At 36.3% G+C, this 22,327-nt stretch overlaps 1 protein-coding gene across 1 annotated transcript in view; it reads right to left on the reverse strand.

The window, feature by feature from the left end:
- The window catches only part of NFXL1 (nuclear transcription factor, X-box binding like 1), a 53,746-nt gene that overhangs the window by 24,138 nt on the left and 7,281 nt on the right, over window positions 1–22,327 (reverse strand). The window contains exons 6-16 of the mRNA XM_026078618.1: window positions 22,086–22,247; window positions 21,849–21,949; window positions 21,069–21,183; window positions 20,552–20,676; window positions 19,227–19,349; window positions 17,354–17,444; window positions 14,211–14,331; window positions 13,448–13,604; window positions 12,638–12,729; window positions 8,399–8,420; window positions 2,369–2,509 (exon numbers count right to left, since the gene is read on the reverse strand). Of these exons, the coding sequence (XP_025934403.1) occupies window positions 2,369–2,509; window positions 8,399–8,420; window positions 12,638–12,729; window positions 13,448–13,604; window positions 14,211–14,331; window positions 17,354–17,444; window positions 19,227–19,349; window positions 20,552–20,676; window positions 21,069–21,183; window positions 21,849–21,949; window positions 22,086–22,247 (1,250 nt within the window). The remainder of the gene's footprint in view (window positions 1–2,368; window positions 2,510–8,398; window positions 8,421–12,637; window positions 12,730–13,447; window positions 13,605–14,210; window positions 14,332–17,353; window positions 17,445–19,226; window positions 19,350–20,551; window positions 20,677–21,068; window positions 21,184–21,848; window positions 21,950–22,085; window positions 22,248–22,327) is intronic.

Raw genomic sequence — 22,327 nt, forward strand, 5'->3', positions numbered from 1 at the left:
CAGACTTCTATTTTCCCTTTTGGGCATAAAACAAGCTCTTAATATTAAGGCTTTGGAAATATTGCCATTAAGCTTGTTAATTCTCTAAAGAAAACACTTTCAGAAAAAAAAGTAATTTCATACTCAGAACTAACACTTTCCATCCAACATGTTCTTGCAATACTTCAATCACGACATATTGCCCTGTAATACTGGGGCGTGGAAGTTTTTGTTTGCTTGCCTTTTTTTTTTTTTTTTCTCCTCCTCAAAACAAGCCAACAAACTGTAAGCTGTTTCACTTCCATATGTGTATGTTGGTTTGTATAATCTTCCAAAAAGCATTAAGTTAACAATATGCACCCTGTTTCAGCTTCATATATGACAGTCTACAAGAGCTGTAGTGTCATTCTCAGTCCAGGTCAAGAACTTCTGTTACAGCAAGGTATATTAAGCTCCATTTCTATTCCTATTTTTCTCCTTGATGACTCATTGAGAATCCCAGTCTGCAGTTAGATATACACAGATAAACTGATATGACTTAACAATTGGACCTATACAGCACAGTATTTTGAGAACTGGAATGTGGTGGTGTGCCTGAAGTTACATTTAAGTCAGACAAAGTAAAGTGGATTCAACCAAAAATGATGCCACACAATGTTTCTCCAAGAGGACTACTTCCATGCCAAACTTTTACTGTATGCTGTTCAAAATAAGGGCATAAAGGTTTAAGTTTTAACTACAGCTTTCCCCCACCAATTTTCTTCTGAGCCCCTTAACTTTTGCTTATACAGCTGAACTATTTTTGCTGAAGTTTTAAAACGAACCTTTGTACACTGGTCATTCACAAAGTTTAATTCCCCCAAATGTCACATCTCAGGAAAATACCAGCAACCAAAAGCATTTTGAAAACTGCGATATCAGACTTAAGCAACAGTCAGTAAAGGCAAACAACTGGCCTTTCTAAGTTTTCTAGCACAACATGTGGAACAAACCTTAATTCCAGACAGAAAAATCATTGTTCAAACATATAAAAAGAAACTTAATCAGTCAGTCTCAGACTACACCTGCAGTTTAGTCTCTATCAACAAACCAGAACAAAAGTTCTAAGGGTCAAAAACAACGTGAATTTATAAAAATTCAGAGAAAACAGAGAAGTGAAATTTACCCATACTTTGCAAGTACATAGACACCCTTTTTTGAGAATGCACAGTTCCATTCAAACTTAGCTATGCAGTGTCCTGACCCATAGACATTTTCATTGGTTTAACTGAAGGTGTAAGACAACATCCTCTTACAGTACTAACTGGAGAAGCTTGAAGAGCTGTCACCCTCAATATTTAGTAATGTTGCTCTCTTGCTGCATGTTACTGCTCCACAAGTCGTAATAACAGTTTATACTGTTACTTCTCAGACAAAGGCGCCACAGTCATTAATAGAATGTTACAGTAACTGCAATATATACAGTTATTAGACAACAACACTTCTAGGATTTGGATTCACAGGGAAATCATCCCGTTTAAGTTAAATATAAATACAGTTATGTCCTGTATCTGATTGAATGCTTGCTCAGCTTTCTAAATGCCCTGACAGACCCATATTACAATTTGTTTTAAAGTCATTCTTTAAAAGCTTAAAGCTATTTCCTCTGAAATCATGATTTTCTCAAACCACAGAATGTGCGCTCTTGACCGCTCAAAACTAGGACAGCTTTCAGCTTTGCACATTATTCCATTTTCAGAATTATTACTTTCAGCAACTAATATCTAATCTTTTCTTAACCAGTTTCTTAATCTAATAAATGACAGTTTCTAGTACAGACATTGATAAACATGAACCTGCAGCCCTAGTGCTTTAAAAAGTCTTCACCTGTTCTGCAGCATTTCCAGTGCTTCTCCTTAAAAATTTGCTAGCCTCCTCAACCCACATACAGGTCTCATCAGCAAACAGTTTCTCCAGTAGACTTCAGGTGCATTTGTACATAGATGAATGTGTGTGATTAAATAAAAGACTACATTTTTGGTCAAGAACTTAGGAAGCCATGTAATCTGGATAGTTATGAAAACTGGCTCTAGGAGAGGCTTGTCAACAATCTTAAATAAGGTTTTGACGAAAACAAAGTAACAAAATAGTATATCAATGTAACACAAAAGGGCACAGCATTTATAAATAACACATAATGTTGTTCCAGTTTTATAGTCTACAAGTATAGACTAGCTAAATGTCACAATGCCAACGCGAACAGAACCCATGTAAGTCTCCCAGCGGAATCTGGACTAGATCTTGTGTCTCCCAGTCGCAAATTCTTTGCTCTCCAGTTAAAACTGCACATAAGTGAAGAGACAATTTTTAATATACACAAAAACAAACAGCAAAAAGGAAATCAGCTTACCTTCTTTCCATCTGCATTACTGTTGATTTTAGTAACATAATGGCATTCTTTCATACAGGTGTGATTCTGACAATCAAGCAGCCGTCCACAAAGTCTTTTACATGAGTAGGGACCTGCAGAGTGACATGGTAATGGGCTAACCTAAACATTAAAAAAAAAAAAAAAAAAAACCTTAACTATAACGTACAGCATCATCACAGAGAAATTTTGATTCCTAAGTATCTTTGCCAATTTAAAGAAGAAAAATCCATTCAAAGTCTATTTGACTTTAAGACTTCAGGTTCCCATTCCATCACGACCACACACTTGTTTTACACTGCGACATATCAGGTAGGAAAATCTGCTTTATTAATTAAACAAGCTGTCTAACTTTCACAGCATAGCCCTCCCCCCCACTTAAAAAAACAAAAAACACACACACTATTACATTCTCAAAGCTTTTAGTGCTATTTAGTCCTTCTCTCTGAGTTTCACTTGTGCCTTCCATTAAAGATTCCCAAGGTGCTTTACAGCTATTACAGAAGCAGGTTACAGTCTGTTTTCACACAGACAGTGTTGCTATGGTCATCATACAAACAAAACATCTTACAATTCTAAAATGAAGTGCTAGAAACTTGCAAACAAAAAACAGCCTGCAAGCCAGAAATTCTGAAAAACAAACATTGACTATATCAAATATCTCCCAGGAGTGGGGAGGAGAAGAAAAACAGCACTGTAACAGGATTAGGATCTTAATTCCTTATGAGCTATTTTACTGTCTAGTTTGAGGTTAACACTCCAGTTAACAGAGCTTTATAGCATAACTCAGAGTATCAGTTTAGGAACTTATAATTTTCATTAGCACTGAAATGGAGTGTAGGCTCCTAACTTGGTTAACTCTGTTACTTTCCTAGAGTTGAAGAGTGCAAGTACCCTCCATATCCCAAGTACAGTGGGAATTCACTGTTCTCATATTCTAATCACCATATAATATTCACATGACAAATTTAGTTTCTGTGATGCTGCCAAAAGCCTGTTTTGTGTGGGAGTTTTTTTTTGTTTTTAATATAACAATCACTTTGCAGAGAACAACAGAAACTGCTTGTACAGTTACTATATGATAGGCTACTGTGACATAAAATCAGACCTTTAGTCCAGCCACAATAGGTTATGCTACAGCTTAAGCTGACTGAGCAGCTTCACACTGTACCCCTTCCACTTCTCCCCCCCAACTCTACACTCCCTACAGCACACTCCTACCCACCTACTTTGAACAAGTTCTAGCACACAGCTGTCTTAAGAGCAAGTCAATTCAATGAAGGAAAATGGTAGAAAAGTAATTCATTAAAAAGTTTTTTCTTTTGCTACGTTTGCAAGGTGACTGGCCATATAACCAGGTAAGCACTGGAACTAGAGCAGGGAAGAGAGGATAGAACCACACAGGTCAGAGTGCGGAAAATTCTCCCTTTAGCACTATGAAAATGTTGGTTTCCCTCAATCATAAAGTAAAACTATACAAAGCAGGATTTGAATCCACTTGCCTTAGAAACATTTTCTAGACCTACCCAGCAAGGGGCTGCATTCTGCATCAACTCATTGTAAAATGCCATTCATTCACAAAAACTTCTTAATTCCTTCTCGTCGTCCCAACCCACAAAGACTCTGTAAACAGGAGGAGTCTGGACAGCAAGCATGGAGAAAATACACCGGAGAAAATCCTAATATTATTGTGTCCAACTTGTCACATCTCTATGTCAAAACTGAAGCTTGTTATGCTGGTTAAAGCACTAATACAGCTGAGGTAAGAACTCTGAATGCCTGGTACACACTCCTGCCTGCAAACATCCCACAACTCCATCTCCAGAGACTTATGCTTCCGTTGACCCAAATAAGCAAAAGCTAGTGACAAACCTAATAAAAAAAGAGGGTCCCAAGGAGGGAAGTGCTATACCAAGTGCATGCGCGCACACACAGACAGCTTTTATCATTCCTAATATCCATCACATCCTATCCTCCTCCAGTCTTAGAGTCACAATTTCAGCTCAGCATCAACACAACTAGCCAAAGGCTGCTGCAAGGTAAAAGGAGGAAAGAAAAGGTGTATTAGACATGGAAATCTGCCACTGTCCACTTCTCTGCCTTTCCTTTGCTCCTCCATTTCTGCTCTGATTTTTAGCCCTATTGGTTCTGCTGTGGCTCAGGCAGCAACAGCAGATTAGGGCAATGATTTCTACCTCCCTATCCCCCTATGGTAAAGACACAACCACTAGCTCCAATTAAAGAGCATTAGCAGAAGCACAAAGCTGAGCATGGGCAGAAGTAGGAGCATCCCTTCTGCATCCCTCGTGTATACCAAATTAGATAAAATTTTATACTGAATGATACCAGAAGCAGCAAAGCAGGCAAGCCAGCAGGCATCAGTGGCAGCTTGCAGATTGCCAACGCTGAGAGTAACCCAGCTTTGCCAGCTGTACCCAGCATAGCTTCAGCTTGCCTCTAAATCCCAAGTGCAATATAATAAAAGAGATTATTTTGAACTCAGCTGCCATTGTAGTGAAAATTTGAATTTTAAATCTATTTTGTTTTCTGAATTTTGTTTCCTTTTCTTGACAGCAGTCCTTCTGCATGGCTATTAGCAAGAAATCAAAAGAACAAGGTAGAGGAAGTTTTGCTTTCTATAGTTGGAATGCATTTCTGCAATGACTAAGTAGAAGTTGCTACTACTGCTACAAAGATGAATATCAAAGAAATCCACACACACTTCCACAGGTTGATGAGCTGATGATCAAAGAAAGCAGATGAGAACCAAAAGTAATTTATGAAAGCTGAATGGAAAAAGAAAATAAGGAGGCATCATTTTCAGGCCACAGGCATTCCACAGGATAATGGCAAGGAAAAAAAGGATAAGACAACTTTCAGAAGTTAAGTAAATGTATTTAGTATTTGGTAAATGTATTTATCTGTTGGATAACAGATAAATCAGTTCAAATATGAAAAAGTCAATTACAGTATGGCAAGGAAATTTTCAATTTCAAAAAAATAAAAAAAATTCATAAACTATATAGTCATAGAGATTAATCTGATCAAGTTTTACATAGTTTTACCTTCAGGCATAATAATGTTCTTCATTCTAAAAAAACTGAACCACAGCTAAAAAGGACACACAAAAAAAGACAGACAAGCAAAGCCATTCAGTTCTGTCTATGACACTTCTACTGCTATAGCCTTTACAACACAACAAAAACTACAGCAAAAGAACACAGCATTGGCATACAGAAAACAAGAGGTACAGAATAACACTGTTTTTTCTACAAAAATGGATCAAGAATAAAAGTTCTATCTGCCTGAAAAGAATGATGAGACTGACTTTACAAGATACTCAAAACACTCACTGCAAAAACAAAAGCTAAAGACAAAACTAAAACATCTCCCTTCCAATATTTAATGAACTAAAATGAACTATATGAATAAAAATCTGAAATGAAGATTAAAATTACAAGAGAATTAAATATCACAATAGTTTGGATACCCTATCCAAAAATATATTTTTATCCTAAATATAAGGATGAAGTTATTGACTTTAGATATATGTAAAGACATTCAAAAATTTTATGTAGTAAAGTATTTAAGAGAAGGTTGCACACTGTAGCTAAAGGAAATCTCATTTTAAGTTAAATATTATACAGAATCATACTTCCACTGAACTCAGACTTTATACAATTATTTGAAAAGAAAAATAGTCTGCTGTCTCAAGTGATGGACTGCTTGTTCTGAATATGCAGACATTTAAGAGCTAGAACTAAATCAATCCCTTAAAATGCTTTTTAAAAAGTGCCAAATTGAAATTAAAAACAAACAAAAAACCCAAAACCTCATCAGTATTAAAAAATAACACCTACACAAATCAGAATTATAGTCCAAGTGAGAGTGTAAAGACACAAAGTCCGCTTATGATGGTAACAGAATCCAACTGCTAGTCTGATTGCTTTCACTGTCTTTCTTCCACTCATCTTCTGCAGGCATTTTGATAAGGACTTTGTCCTTTTTAAGTCTTGTTTCATTCCTAGCTTATTTCTTTTATATCTAACACATTATGCAAAATACACAGTAGAGCAATGAGTCCCTCTTTGTAGCAGAAACTTGAGAAAACTGCTACTTTGCTCACCTGTGAAAACTCATACTTTCCAGCCAACCTCACCTTAGTGGCTGGAGACTAGTACAGCAGGGCAAGTGTTCATTAAAATATGCAAGTTTTTCCTCTTGCTAACACAAGAAAATTATTCTGAGATAAGACTACTCATCAAGTCAAGGTGGCAGCAGAACACTGAACCCAGAGGGTTTTTTTTCCCCGTCTTTTCAGAGATCTCAGGACAACATGAAAATGCATATAATGGACATTGAATACACTGTAAACACCCCCTCTCCTCTCCCCTGCCCCCACTCCCCCCCACCCCAAACCAACCATTTTTTCCCCTCTACTGCTATCAAGATCTCAAAGATTAGGACACTGAATTCCACTCCAGAGACTGCTAAACGTGAGCGGGAAGAGAGCACTGCACATTGCTGGCTCACTGAAGAAGAGTTCAGTCCAGAATATCAAACAGCACAAACAAATGTAAGCCATTAACATCAGATTTGCTGGGATTATTTCTTAGCTTCTATACTAACCTATAAAGAAAACATGACCCAAATCCATTGACTGATGCTGTTAAGACTGCTATGCAACTGAGGGTTTTTTTTAATTATTCTATAGTAAGCAATTATAAATACGTAATAATTAGAACTATTTTCTCTAATAAGCAGATCCATACTGTCTTGTATTACGGGGAAGGGACAAAAAAAAAAACCTCACCTCAGTGTAGATCTGATCAGTACCAAAACCAGTTACATTGTCTAAAGTAAGTTACACTGGGTCACTGAAACAAAGCTTGTAGTTTGTTTATACATAAATTCATCAGAGATAAGACTTATCAAATCTCACCCTATCACAAGGGGTGTCGTTGGCTCAAAATAAAACATTGTTTCCAGAACCTACAAACTTTATTGTGGAAAGAAAAAACAAATTCACTGTTCCAACAACAGCAACAAATACACATGCTTTTCTCATGCATTTTTCACAGCACACTTTTCTTCAGCAATTGACAAGATGCAAACTAGCTCTATGGAAGCTTTATTCGCAGCCTACTTGGACCATATATCAGCATGAAAGACTGCTGGTGTATAAACTTTGTTATATACCTGCAATGCCAAAATACATGCTCACTTTATCAAAAAAATTACAACACAAATTAAAAGATTATTAAAAAAGGTACCAACTGTAACAAATCTAATTGCATTTTAAGCTTGTGAAGAATTCTAGAAAGCAGTAATCACCCTTTGAAGTAGTTTTTAGCCTTCAGATATCAATTATATTTCTTCTAAAGCAAGCCAAAATAGGTAATTGCTTTCTTTTAGGTTGGAGAATGCTGCATGCCAAAAGAAAAGCTAACAAGTAGCACTGAAGAAGAGTTTCCACTATATTGCCCATTTTTACTCATGTATGCCTAGATCCAAGTCACTAAGAATTTTCCTGTACACCACACTGTTCCTATTCCTTATTAGGAAAAACAAACAAACAAACAACCCCMCACACACACATACACACAGAAAAAGACACAGCAGTTAGGAAAAGTGAATAAAGTGTATAGGGAGAGAAGAACAGCTATAGAGCAGGAAAAAAACCAGAAGTATGGTAAGTAATGAAAAGTAAGTGTGTAAGTAATGAAAAAAGACAACATCAATTTAAACACCAGTTAACCAACTATGCAAAGCTACACAAACAGCTTCATAAATCATGAGTTTTAATTTTTGTCTAAGAAGTCTAAAAGGTCAAGTGTTCATGTATTCTTCAATAAGGTACTAAAATACCCTCTGATACATAAGCCCTTGTGATAAGGTACTTCATTGGTTTTAAAATGCAGAAAAGCCATATAATATTTCACTAATATCTTTTTGCAGACTTACAAAGATATACTTCATATTCCATTTAAGAAGTCAATTTCTGTGACTCACCTCATGCTGTCCAAGACACTCCCTGTTGAAGAGAAAAAAATCAGCGTTAGAAAAACATTTATTTCTTTAAGAAAGGGACTTAAAGTAGTGACAGTGCCTTTCAAGAAGATAAAGCAATTTATATTAAAAAAAAAAAAAAAAAAAGTATAAGCGAGGCTAGTCCAGGCATCACATGCAGCTAAAAAGGCAGGTCCATATCTAGTCTGTTTTTGTAGCATGTAGCACAACAGTTCATGAGTTAAGAGAAAGTTATCTATGCAGGTCAGTGCTCTCTTTTTCAACAGCTGTTTGGATTACTGTATTTTATGGCAGCAATCCCAGAATCAAAATCTCATGTGCAGATTACTCAAGGTGGTATAAAGGAATAAATAATTTTTATTTTAGAAAATTACCTGAATTGCTTCCAAATACATTCTCCTTTGGCTCTACTAATATAATCACTCCATGCTTTACATTTTTTTCAGAGAACTGTGTAATTAGTCTACTCTTATGTTTACAGTTCCCTCTCTTTTAGAATGGTCTGCCATTTGTAGGGAAGAAAAAACTGTGCACTGATCAGAACTGTGAAGGCATTGAACAGCAACTCATTCAAACACTGGTATCCATAAGAATTAAAATCAGTCTTTTCCTCAATTTATTTTGACAAGTATGTTTTTCTTTCTACCTCTAGTTTCATATCTCTCATCTTCCCAAATTTTTGATTTTTCTATTTTAATCTTATAGGGGAGAATACTAATAACATCATTAATATTCAAGCTAAAATATCTGTAAATCATCTCCCAAAGATTATAGCATAAAAAAAGAAATCAGCTTCCTCAATAGCTTCTCTAACACAAAGCAGCTACCAACAGCTACAGATGGTCTTTAGGACAACAGGAAACTAGCAAGAGCAACCAGTCTTTTACCTACTAATAAAAAGTAGATGTAGCATGGGGGCCTGTTCTGGGCTCTACACAATTCAATTATCCAAAGACCATCTAGAGTATAAAATAGTAAACAGTTAATTTGGCTTCTAAGACTTCTGCACTCCATTGTAGTACAATGCTGTTCTACTAGAAGGGAAAATACAATTTAATACACCCATAATAGCATATTTTATAACTACTACTAAGCTAATTCCTTACTAAGGTTGAACATCTAATCAGAYCAGTAGGAGTCTGCTACTATTTGAGCTACACCCAAAGAGAGAAAACTTTGGGCATACATACATGGGTAAGATGTATTTACACAGTCTGTTATTAACATATTAATTGAAATATAATTGAAAAGATGATTAAGAAGAGCCAGCATGGATTTACCGTGTGCAAATACTGCTTAAACAACCCAATTGCCTGTGATGTAACTACTAAATCTGTGGATAAGAGGGAAAGCACTGCATGTCATCTACCCTCACAGTAGCAAGGCTTTCAACATGGTCCTCCACAGCATCCTTGCATTCAAGTTATAATGGTCTCTATGGATGAACTACTAGATGGGTGAAAAACTGGCAGGATCACTGGGCTCAAAGGGTAGTGGCTAATTGTTTGTAACCTACTTGGAGACCAGTTGCCTAAAGGAGACATTTTTTCTCCTGGAAGGGACAATACATCAATTTTGCAGACCACCAAAGGAGGGTGCAGTTGATACACTCGAGGACAGGGCTGCCATTCAGAGGGACCTAAATGGGCTGGAGAGACTGGCTGACAGGCACCTCACGAAGTTCAGAGACAAATGCTGAGTTCTGCAACAGTACAGGCTGGGGATCAGCTCTATTGAAAAGGTCCTAGGGTGCTGGTGGACAGTAGGCTAAACATCAGCAGTACACCCTGGCAGCAATTAAGGCTAGCAGCATATTGGTTTGTATCAACAAAAGCCCTGCCAGGAAATCAAGGGAACCAATTATTTCCCTTTACTTGGCACTCATTACACCACATCTGAAATACCATATCCGGTTTTGGTCCCCCCAGCACAAAAAGGATATGGATAACCTCAAGCAAGTCCAGTGGGTGGCCACCAAGATGGTTAGAGGGTTAGAGCACACATCTGTGAAGACGGGCTGAGAGAACTAGGCTTGTTCAGCCTGCAGAAGAGAAGGCTTCAGGGGGACCTAACAGCAGCCTTCCAGTACCTAAGCGGAAGGTACCAAGAAGATGGAGCCAAGCTCTTTATTGATGTGCACAGCAGGGAAACAAAAGACAACAGTCATACTCAAACAGGGAAGATTCTGACTGGATATAAAGAAAAAAAATTACTATAAGGATAATCAAGTATTGGAAAATGTTGTCCAGAGAAGCTGTGAAATCCCCATATTTGGGGGTTTTCAAGACCCAGCTGGACAAACCTGGAGCAAATTGGTCCGATTTCAGTGTTGACCTGCTTTTAGCAGGACACTGGACTAGAAACCACCCCCCTCGCTCCCAAGATACCTTCCAGCCTGAATGATTTTATGAAATTAATGAAGCAATAATTTTCCAGAAATTCCCTTTTAATTCTTCATAGAAAAAGGTACAAATATCTTTCATTGAAAACATCTGACCTCTCATGTTCAAGAAAGGTTCCAGAACATCGCTAGGGGCAGGGAGAGCTATGTTCCACAACAGTTCCTGAACACAGTAATCAAAAAGTACTACAAAACCTCAATGGTTAGGTTTGTATGTAATCCCCATTCTAATCACCATCCACACAAAATATGATCACCTCCCACTACTGTCCAATATCACATTAGCTCAAATGATAGCAGTCTAGTAACAAATCTAGAAGTCCTTATAACAATCTAAGGTGTCAGAAATTTTGTTCTGTAGCAATACATTACTACATACCCACATTTGTGTGGGGTTTTTTTGTTTTTTTGTAACTTGGGAAGCTTCTCTCATATAACTTTCATGACAAAAAGAAGATTATAATAATAAATCAAAAAAGTTATAATAATAAAAAGTTCAGACATTCCAGAATTAATGTATTTTATAATGTTAACCTTAAATTGCCCCCAAGCACTACAAAAATGTAATGATGCTACCTCTAATCAGAAAATTAAATACAGCTTTTCTAGTTTGGTTTCTTTCCTCGCTTAGCAGACTGACTTCCTTTGAGGAGGAGTCTGTAGACTGAAGGAGGCAATTCCAAGGTACGAATTCTAGAGAAACTAGGAGACATGTCCCGCATAATGCAGAATGTTAACACAACTTCTGCTGAATGCCTAGATGAGACAGCTCCTACAGACACCTACTCAAACATTGAAAACAGACTGTTCATAGGTACCTGCTAACTACACATTTTTCACCTTTTTGGAGTCTGGCTTTAAACTTTGAGCCCAAATATCAGAAGTACTCAGCTATAGTTTTGTACATATAAGGAGTACAATACACTATAGTACAAACCCTGAGAAATCAAGTTCTAAACATATCTAAGTAGGCAGTTTGCCTTGAATATTTTTGATCACCTTCCTCTATTTCTCATTTTATAAAATAAGGATATAAAACATCCTTCTTTAATGAGGGAGTATAAAAACAAAAAGGCATTAATGCCTGTGAAGCATGCAGAATTTAAAACAGTAAAGTGACTCCAACACAAAAACCCACAATAAGCAATATTTCTTTTCAGAACGAGGTTTGAATTTGGAGTCCTAATTCCACAATATAAACACAAACACTACCAAATTAGAAAAGAAAGGTTGGGGGTGGGAAGAACACACACAATTTTTTCCCTACATCCTCAGCATGGCCACATTAAGAGTTCATTCAGCTCTACTCAAGGAGCAGAACCTTCTGAACAAGTCTAGAACAGGAAGGAGAAGCAGACAGTTAGGATGAGGGATACCCATTAATCAGTTACTGCATTAATAAGTTAGATGCAAGGCAAATGCACTGAAAACTGAGAAACAAAACAGCAATTCATTAAGCAAGAATTACAGTTCCATAAATTAAACAAGACAGAAGCTATATGGAAAAAAATTATATAATCATGTCACTGAAGACAATCAAATTACAGTGGCTGCCTTTGCAATCTTGATTCTTTTAAGGCAAGTATCTGTGCACAATGTGTCTTAGAAACAACCACTCTTTACTTAAGCTATCTGTCCTTTTAAACAATGACCACACATTAATAAAGTGTCTACTAAACAGAGTAATGCTCCCAGTTTTCTGAGAATGGTGTTCACATATGCTCATTGTATCTGGAGAACATAGCATTTTCCATGTACATCCCTAAAATGATAGGGAATCTCCACATCAAAAAAATTCGTTTTTTTCCTCTAATACTCACACTGATATAGGAACCTCACAGGGAGGGCACGGTAATGCAGTTTGAATAAAAGCTGGCTCAGATTGCTGTTCCCAAGGGCCTGCAGGCTGATACTGTGAGCAAAGTACAACACCAGTTGAGTAAAACACACAGCCGGAATCATCTGCTCAACTACAAATATCCATATCATCTAGAAAGATCTCAGTTTAAGAAATCCACTTTCCAGTAAGTAATTTCTTCTACTAATTGTAATATCACCAAAGAACTCCAGAATTACAATTTCATTTCTGATATGGCAAAGAATAGGAAAATGAAGGCCTATAGTCATATTGTTTAAATTAAGAAAAAAGCCAAGTAAAAAAAATAGCAAAATAATTCTAAGTATTTTCATAGAGGTAAAAATATTTTAATATATCATTTACTAAACAATTCAATGCATTCATGCATACATGCTTCATGTTTAAACATCCCAAATAATTTCTCACTTCTAACTAGTGCAAACTGATAGTTTAGATAATACTGAGTTAAAACTTATTCTTTACTTTTCTCTATGCTCAAAAACAACATGAAATTAAACATTAATAAAACCCTAGCCAACACCATCATTTCTTAAGTAATTACAACTGCTGAAAGTTTCATAGAATACATTGTACAAAACAGATTAGATTGCAACGCATCAACCAAACCATTTCATTTCTCAGTTTAGTATACACACATTTATGCTTGACTATTTATTTATTCTGAATTCCAGAAGCTTCCAACATAACATTAAATAATCGTTTCTCACTCTTCAGAACACAAACAACAAACCATTTCTCACTATATCCTTACCAAGCCAGTTTGCTTCACAAGTGCTTCATCATGGCAAGAAACAGGGCACAAATGACCACATGTTAATGTTTTCTGGCAGGACTGACGACAGGGAGGACACTGACCAAAGTGACAGTAGTGTTTCTCCTGAGTAGGGTGGTGACAGGTAGGTGGTCGACTGAAGTAAAATCCAAGAATGAATCAATATGGCAGCATGAAATACGAAGTTACAATCACTGGACAATTGTGCTCAAAATACAAAGAATTGAAAAGAACAAGCTATTTTTTTAAAATAGTAAGTTTAGTTTTCACCTCTAGCAATGGTTAATATTATCATAAAATTATGTATTAGCTCTAAATGAAATTAAAATCAAAGCTGGACTTGCACCTCAAACAGGTGTTTCACTCCAAACCCTACTGTGGGCTAATTAATCTTGCTACACCCCCACGAGAAACTATTCCCCCTTTAGCTTTTGCTAAACTAGTTTTCTAGCTAAACTGCCTCAGGGAGGTACTTCAAAAAAGTACCAGAGCTGACTTAAAGGACAGAGAGGGACTGCAGAATTAGAAGTGGTTCGTGGGACAGAACTGCCCCCTTGACAGCAGCAAGGATTATTGCTAACTCCATCTCCATAGTCAAGGATGGAGAAAACTCAGGGAAGTAATACCTATATCATATTAGAGAAATCATTTTTGTCTTTTAAACAGTTATATTTTACTACTTGCCTTAAGGACACCTAAACTCCACTAAAGAACTAGTAATCCACCCATTTTCTATACTGACCTGCACAGTTGTTTGCATTTGGGAGGCTTGGTGGTGCGCTCCCTGCCACAGGGCACTTTAATGACAGTTTTGCCACAGTTGCATTTCACATCTACAGTCTCTGGACATGGATAACAACTACCTAAAATAAATATATTAACAAGTGATCATCTGAATAAGCTACTGACTGTGAAAACAGTAACTAACATAATGCTGAATACGCAAAACATATGGTATAATTGATCTATTCTGTTTTGTCTAAATAACAAACTGTTACTTATTAATTTCTGTTTAGCTTCACCATTCTAAAATAGTAATAATAATAATCTTGACTGTGTTACAGTTGTGCAACTGGTATTCAAGCTAGAAACTGTTTCACCTACATATTTAAAAAAAGATAAGCCAGCTTCATTAAAACCCACTCTTTTGGATCACACAACACTTCAATATCATTGTATTTCAATCTTGAATATGTATGAAGACATGTTACAATCTTTCATCAATTTTCAAAAGAAAAAAAAGACATGTTAGAAAACTGGTAAAACGCTATTTTGCAGATTTGTGTGATATTAGGGAAATGTTTATCTTATCTGTATAACTAATAACATGTCTTTTTTCAAATGGATCCTCCTCATTTTTGAAGTTATTCATGCTAGTAACCCGATATATTAAAAAATATATTAAGAACAGTAAAATACCTCTATTTTAATTTATAGCTCCCCATGCTATTTCTTCTTAGCCAGCTGCTAAGTTTTATTATTGAGTAATGAACAGTAAGTACATCTATTCTTTAAAAAAGAAAATTTAGACTTGGAATTTTGGCTTACTAATCATATTGCATTCTGAAACTTTAAAGAAACCTATGCGTTGAAAGCTTTACTGACAGTACGACTTTTTAAACAATTCTGACTTCTTAACAGGATCCAAGAGGCAAAACTTCAAGAATCAGATTGCTCAGTGACAAGAAAAAAGGATGGAAGTATACAATTTTATATTGCAAAGTAAATTAAATTGTAATATATTAAGCAGGAGAGATTAACAGCTATGTTTACAATATAAACTGAAGGTCTAAAGTTACGCTGCCCAGAGTGACAAAGACGCGTACAATTTACTTAAACGTCATATTAAGGAAGATAACTGTCTACCTTCTTAGAAGACAGAAGGACAGAGGTCATATATTAGCCTGAAGTTAGGTTGAGAGCATACTCTTCTCAGATCAACAGCTATGATGTACTACAGTAGGAAGTACAAGATATTTCTGTCCCCGGCAACACATTCTAAACTTCAGCAAGCAAGATGAAATACTTAAGATACAAAGATACATAAATTCTTATCAAAACCAGATTAGATTAGGTCACCTTTTCTCAGGGACCACTGCTAAAGGCCAAGTACTTAGTATCAGCAACCTCTAATAATTCTGAGAACAGAAGGACCTTTGAAGGATCTGATTTGGCAGGTTCTTTTCTAGGAAGCATACTATTTCCTTTAAAATTAGTGGTCACAGAGGGCTGTTTGTTCAGTGCAAAGTAATCTGACCTGGTATTATATACACTGAAGACAAAATAATTAATTGGAACTTTAAGTAGCTACAAAAATTTGGGGAGTGGCGAGAGGAGATGAATGCATCAATATAAATACTCTGAGGTCAAAATCAGTGTCATCTTGTCTTCATGAGAAATATTTTCAAATATTTTAACAATAAGCTATTACAAAATTCATTTAATTACAATTTGCCAATGCACACAGAAGTCATCTTCTTTTCAAAATTTATCTGATACTACAGTTATTAGCTTCATTAGATATAACTTCTGGCAAAAGTTAAATATTGACAACTGTACTGTTTTGTTAAGTTACATACATATGTTTTTAAATGTATGTATTTTATGCTTACATTTTCAAAGTCTACTTTTGTTTATTTTATTATAGGCACTGCTTTATTATTTTTATATTGCTGTTAGTCACTGGAAATTACTAATGTCACTTTTAGCCAGGCTGTAAGATGTAACCACTATCAAATAAAAGCCAGTTATTAAATTTAAAAGTTTATCCTATTATGCAGTATTAGCTCCTTACAGATTTAAAAAAATTTTTTCAAACAAGAATTCTATTCTATGATTTAATTATGAAACACTGCAAACTAACACTGAAAAACAATGTTATCAGTTTTCTTCTGAGAGTACAAATATATGTATTCCTAGGATTTGTGCAGGGATGATGAAGAAAAGGGGCACAAATAATTAACAGAAAAATGAACCACTAGTTGTGGTGAGAGATTTAATGGAAGGTTATCTGTGACAACTACCATGTCCACCTGTCCTGTCCGCTAAGATACCTCTACCTCAACAGCAAGATCCTGTTAACAGCTTGTGAATCACTGCCTGAACTGTTGCAGTTTATAGTTCAGAATATTAAGGTAAATTACACAGCCTATTCAGCTGCCATTTCAGCAGGGCGGTAGCTTTTGGAGGGAAAATTCCTGAGAAAGTAACTTCTTCCATCATTCCAGCTTAATCCCCTACCAAGTGAATGCCAAAGCAATTGGCCATGATAAAAGCTACCAAGTGATTTTGATCATTTTCAGCTTCTTTCTTTTTTAACCAAGGTCACTGGTTGCTGCAGTAAACTCTTCCTGTTATCCTTTATATAGTCGATAACAAGTTTTATTTTCATTGTTACCTGTAAGATACCAACGTATATTCAAGTTCCAACAACATTTTTCAGTTTATAAGCCCACTAGTATCACACATTGTATTTTAAGATTTTTAAAAGCCATCTAAGTTCAACCAGCACGGTCATTTCTGAACATATGTGAACATTTTTTATTATGTATATTGAACAAACAGAATTATTTAGGGAGAAGTCAAGCTACAGTTTAATTAAGCTGTTTGAAAGGGGGTGAAGCATTTTCAGTGGAATGATGCCAAGGAAAATTACCAGGTAAAAACTCTACTATGTCTGGTTTTTAATACAAAAGCCCTTAGGCTCTAACCAGCACTTTAGAAATCCTTCAAATACCCTGTCCCCTGCAAAAACCCACATCCAGACGAAGAGACTTCAGTAAGCACCGCAGGGTCATACAGGCACCAAGCTTGGCAAAAATAAAAACATTCATCCACACCCCAACAATATTCTGTCACTACTGGGAACTTTCTATCTACTCTTACCTCTGTGGCAGCCAGAAGGACATTTATGATTTCTGCAGCCTAGAGTCCGCCCACAGACTTGATCACAAGGCGGACAGTTTCCAGAACAGCACTATTAAAAAATAAATAAATAATAATAATCTATATAACTGAAAATGTAGACATTTCTGGTATAAGTTGGTATATAGGAATAGGGCTTTTTTTCCTGTCCTATTTGCCCAGAAGAATTTTTACTGCCACACTAATCAAAAGTAAGAAGACTGAGAGAAACAGTAAGTTTGCATGACTCATTTTCTTTCACGGTAACAAAACAAGACAAAAAACAAGACTTTCATCTACTTGGTTTATCAGTTTAGCAGTAAATCACCTATTAAGGTCTACATCTGAAGCCCAAGATTGTCTACGCTTGTTTAATTTCATTTTGAGGATCTTGGGTAGCATCTACGGAGGCATTTTTTCCTCAGTTTAAGTTTATTTTTATAGACAAGCTCTACTGCATCTATCAATATGTCAGTTGCATACTCTGAATACAATCGGCAGCAGCAATCACTCTGCGATCCTGAATGCTATTATAGCAATAGTTACATTCAATATCTTTCACCTCTATATTTACTAGACATTTTTGAGGGTTAACAGCAATTCTGCACCCTATTTTTGCTTATATACTAGACTTCTGCCACAAGTACATTATTTCTAAATATTTAAATTTTTTCCTAATGAGATTAAAATAACAGTTACATATATAAGGACCCTTGCTCCCATAATTTAAGTTTTAACATTCTTGTTTTGTTCACTAAGCAGTTACCTCATTTCACTTCATTAAAGGACAAAACTACAACAATCTTTAGGTGGGCCGTCACACATGAAATTCACACTGAGAGTCAAGAGCTATCCTGCCTAGAAAGCAGCTGCCTGAAACTTCAGTGACCTGCAAAATTCACCAGCACTTTCTTTTTTTTTTTTTTTTTTTTCTTTTTTTTTTGGGGGGGGGGAAGGGAGCAAGAAGGAAGGAATGGCAGAGAGGCTAGAAGATGAAAAAAATGCAGAAAAACACATTCAAAACATCTGGCCAAGAAGACAGAGTACCAAGTCAACAAAATACTTCTTGCAAAGCTTCAAGTATCAAGGCCTTTGAACAGACATTCAAAGTATTTCCAAATGGGGAAAAAATATATATATTCTGAAGGAACAACTATTAACATCTAAGTCTATCAACATAGTAAGGGCAGCCTGCATACTTTAGGGTTCTTTCTCCATTTCCCCATTGAATTTATCACAGGCAACATCATTTAGCTTTATAAAATCAAAAGAAACTTAAAAATATAGAACATATTGTCTTCTTGAATCAAAAAATTGAAAAGACAGTTGAGAGATATTAACCTTCCCTTTCATTTCAAAGGAGAAGGCAAACAAAACTCACATTCCTAATTTGTCAGGCCACCACTGTTCACAGTGACGGATATCAGGGAATGCGGTGGATTGTGTGTTGCCCAAGTCAAGAGTATGTACATTACAAAGTTATGAAAGATGTTCAGCTCTTCCTACAAAGTATGGGAACAAATGGATTTAACTACTGCAGAATGAATAAAGCATCAGTAACTACTCAAGTACCTGAAAGCAAAATTGCCTTCTGGAGCTGTAAAGTTATCAAAATCCTCTTCCGTTTTTTAGGCCTTTTCAAAAGCTTTTCAAGTTTCTCTTGGTAAGTTACATGTTCAAAAAATTCTGGTACATTGCAAACTAATTAAAAGGACATTGAAGACAAACTTCTTCTATATGATAATATGAAGGAGAACTACAGATTGATAGAGAAGAACAATATTCAGAGCCTTATATAAAGAGCCTTTTATTATATAAAAAATACATTTGAAACAGATCACCTCTAGACACTTACCTTTCTCTTACATTGGTGCTTTTGGCAATCACGAATTTTAGTACACTTTGTCTCACACAGGTATGGCTTATGACACGGCATGCGTTTAGTGTGCTTTCCACAACGACACTGTTTTTCAACTTCCTGGGCAGCAAGATAGGGAAAGAAAAGCAGGGTATTTTAAAAACAAAAAAATGCATGTGTGCAACAGGAGTGAAAAAACACTGTTCTACTACCAGCTGGAAAGAAAACTTTATCGGATGGGAACATTACAATGCTCCAGCACAACAGGTAATACATACACAGCTTCATGCTCTGAGCAGATTATCTTTCTGTGTTTTGTCTCCAAATTGTATATGGAGAGACATTTGGGGTACATCTACATGAACATCTGATGCAGTTGAAAGAGAAGCCCAAAGTTTTGATTTACTGTATCCACAATGCCCATTTAGGAGTCATGAAGCTCATGCTGGCTGCCCAGCCTAGGCATGCACCATGTATGCACAGAGCAGTCACTACTGGAGAAACTTGGGTCGACATTACAAGCAGTGCACTCCAGATGACACCTCACTGCATAATTCCAGCCTTGGTCCCACCAGGTGAGAAAACACATCAAGGAAAACACTCAAGTGGGTACTGCAAGATCCCAAGTGTAAATGCAAGATAAGTTCATACAAAAAAAGAATCCCTCTTGCACAGTAAATTGATAATGTAGATTCATCCATCATGTATCCATATTATTTAAGAAGTAGGAGAACAGGTTTATCTGACCTTCATTCCACCTATCACATGCTAACTACTTCCACAATAGACTTTGCAGCCAAGACTGGTCCCCAAAAGACAGTTGATAGCTGACAGAGCAGCAGCTTTACAGGCTAGACCGTAGAAGCTCCATATACATTCAGGGTAGAGAAAAAAAAAAATTCTTACTAGCAAGCAAATAATGTTATGTTACAGCATCTTCCATTTCAATAATGGAGAAATGGCATGATAAGAGAGCAAATGCAATGAAGCTAGAAGACTTGGGAGAAGTTTAAAATATGTCTTAAAAAATGCTAAAAAAAATACAAACAAAAAAAAAACACCACACAACACACACACACACACACACACACACACACACCCCACTCATTCCTGCTTCAATAACTGGCAACTGCCATGGAGCTATCCAAGACACCTTTTAAATTTGTACAACTATTAATTTGATTTAGGGAAACAGACTGCTTTTTCTGAACAGAAGGTTGTAGTCTTTGTGAGATATGACTTCATCTTCTCAGCAGTATACCGTTCCAATCGTAACATTTCAAAATCATAACAAAATGTGAATATGCTACAGTAAGACTAACCTGTCTGCATATTTCACAGGGACCTCGATGACAGCGCTGTGAACATTTATGGATGCCACATTCTAGAACTTTGTCACAACTATCACCACAGTTAGGCACATCTTCCGTGCAAGGCAATGTAAATTCTAGATAAAAGAGAAAGAAGTACAAGCAAAATTGGTGGGAGAGAGAGAGAGAGAGAGAGAGAGAGAGAGAGAGAGAGAGAGAGAAGCTCCATTAACACAACATGATTTTGAATACCCTGATTCTCTCTCATTTTTGAAAAGCTTCTCTAGATTTATTCAATTATCCACATAGCCAATTAAATCTCTGTTTCTAAGTAAGCCTTTAAAAGAATTAAGCGAAAGAGTTTATGAGCTTTCACAGTTCACTGTTTGCAAGAATTTCTTATGCACCCTGCACTGCAGAACTAACTGTAACTACTGACAGCCCAATGCTGCATTTTTTTTTTCATTATTTTTATAAGCCTTGCCACAAACAGGCATTTTCCAATGGGGTTGGGGGGGAGGAGACTTACTTGATTTTTCACATGGACAGGACCTTTTTCCAGAACGAGGACAGTCTCCACAGGGACCAGCATGACAAACTTGTTCACATGTATGATTACCACAAGGCAAAGTTCTCCCACACACCTGAAAAACTCAGAAAACTCCAAGTGAACACAACATAAAATAACAAACCAAGACAAAGTAAACCAAGAGGGAAAAGCTAGAGATGGAAGATGTCTAGATGGGATTAAACTTTTTTCTGAGCAATGAAAAGTTAATTGGAACAATTTTATAAACAAATGGTACATTTGCAGAGTCTGCCAACACAAAAAAAATCCCACCACTCCTCCCCCCACTTTATGAATTTTTACAGTTCATCAGTCTATAGTTTTGGTCCTAAGAATGAGCTACAAATACATTTCAAAGAATGAATCAGAAAGCTTTCATTCTGTTAACAATCGCTAGAAGTAAATAAGCATGAAACTCTTATCTACAAAGCTGTTGTTTCATACTTATTTTTGAAAATGACAGCTGAAATTTCAACCTGAAGTACAAAGTAAAGAGAATACAAAAGGTCAAATTCACTGTCCTAAGCTAGCACAATTTCAAAACAGTGAAAAGTTAACTATTGTCAGAAATTAATTAGGCCCCCAAGTAGATCCTTCCTCAAATATTACTGCCTATATTTTTATTTGCACTTTTAAGCTTAAAAATAAAATTGTTTTCTGTTTTTCGATCCCCAACACACTAAACAATCAAATTTTCTAAGATGAGAAATAAGCTAAGAAGTGCACCCTCATGCAACTTACCTGATCACACTGCCACCAAGGACTTGCACAAAGTCTTTCTGCTGTTTGTCTTCCACAGATGCACTGTTGTTTACTGACTTGTGGACAAGGCTTACAATTTCCTAAAGGTAATTGTGAAGTGACATTGAGGAACAGGAGTTAGAATTTTGGTTTTTTTTAATATAACTTGGAAAAGAGCAAAGCGTGTTTAACAAATCAAGACAACTAGTCCTCTGAAATTTCAGAAGGCAGGTCTACCTGAGTGACAAGGATTCTCACAGGTGTGCTGTCCACATGGCAATGTTCGTCCACATGGCAGATGACATGACCATTCCTTGGCACTGCACCTTCGGGGCACTGGCTTAGCTTTCTTACAGTAACACGTTGTTGTGACCATCTTCGGGCAAGGTGGACAAGGTCCTAAGTACATGAAAAAGAACATCTCATCGTCGGCTATTTAACAAAATGCAGCTTTAATTGATATTTGTTTTATTCTGAGA

The sequence above is a fragment of the Apteryx rowi genome, unplaced genomic scaffold (genome assembly GCF_003343035.1).
Source record: "Apteryx rowi isolate R43461 unplaced genomic scaffold, aptRow1 scaffold_481, whole genome shotgun sequence".
Classification (NCBI taxonomy): Eukaryota; Metazoa; Chordata; class Aves; order Apterygiformes; family Apterygidae; genus Apteryx; species Apteryx rowi.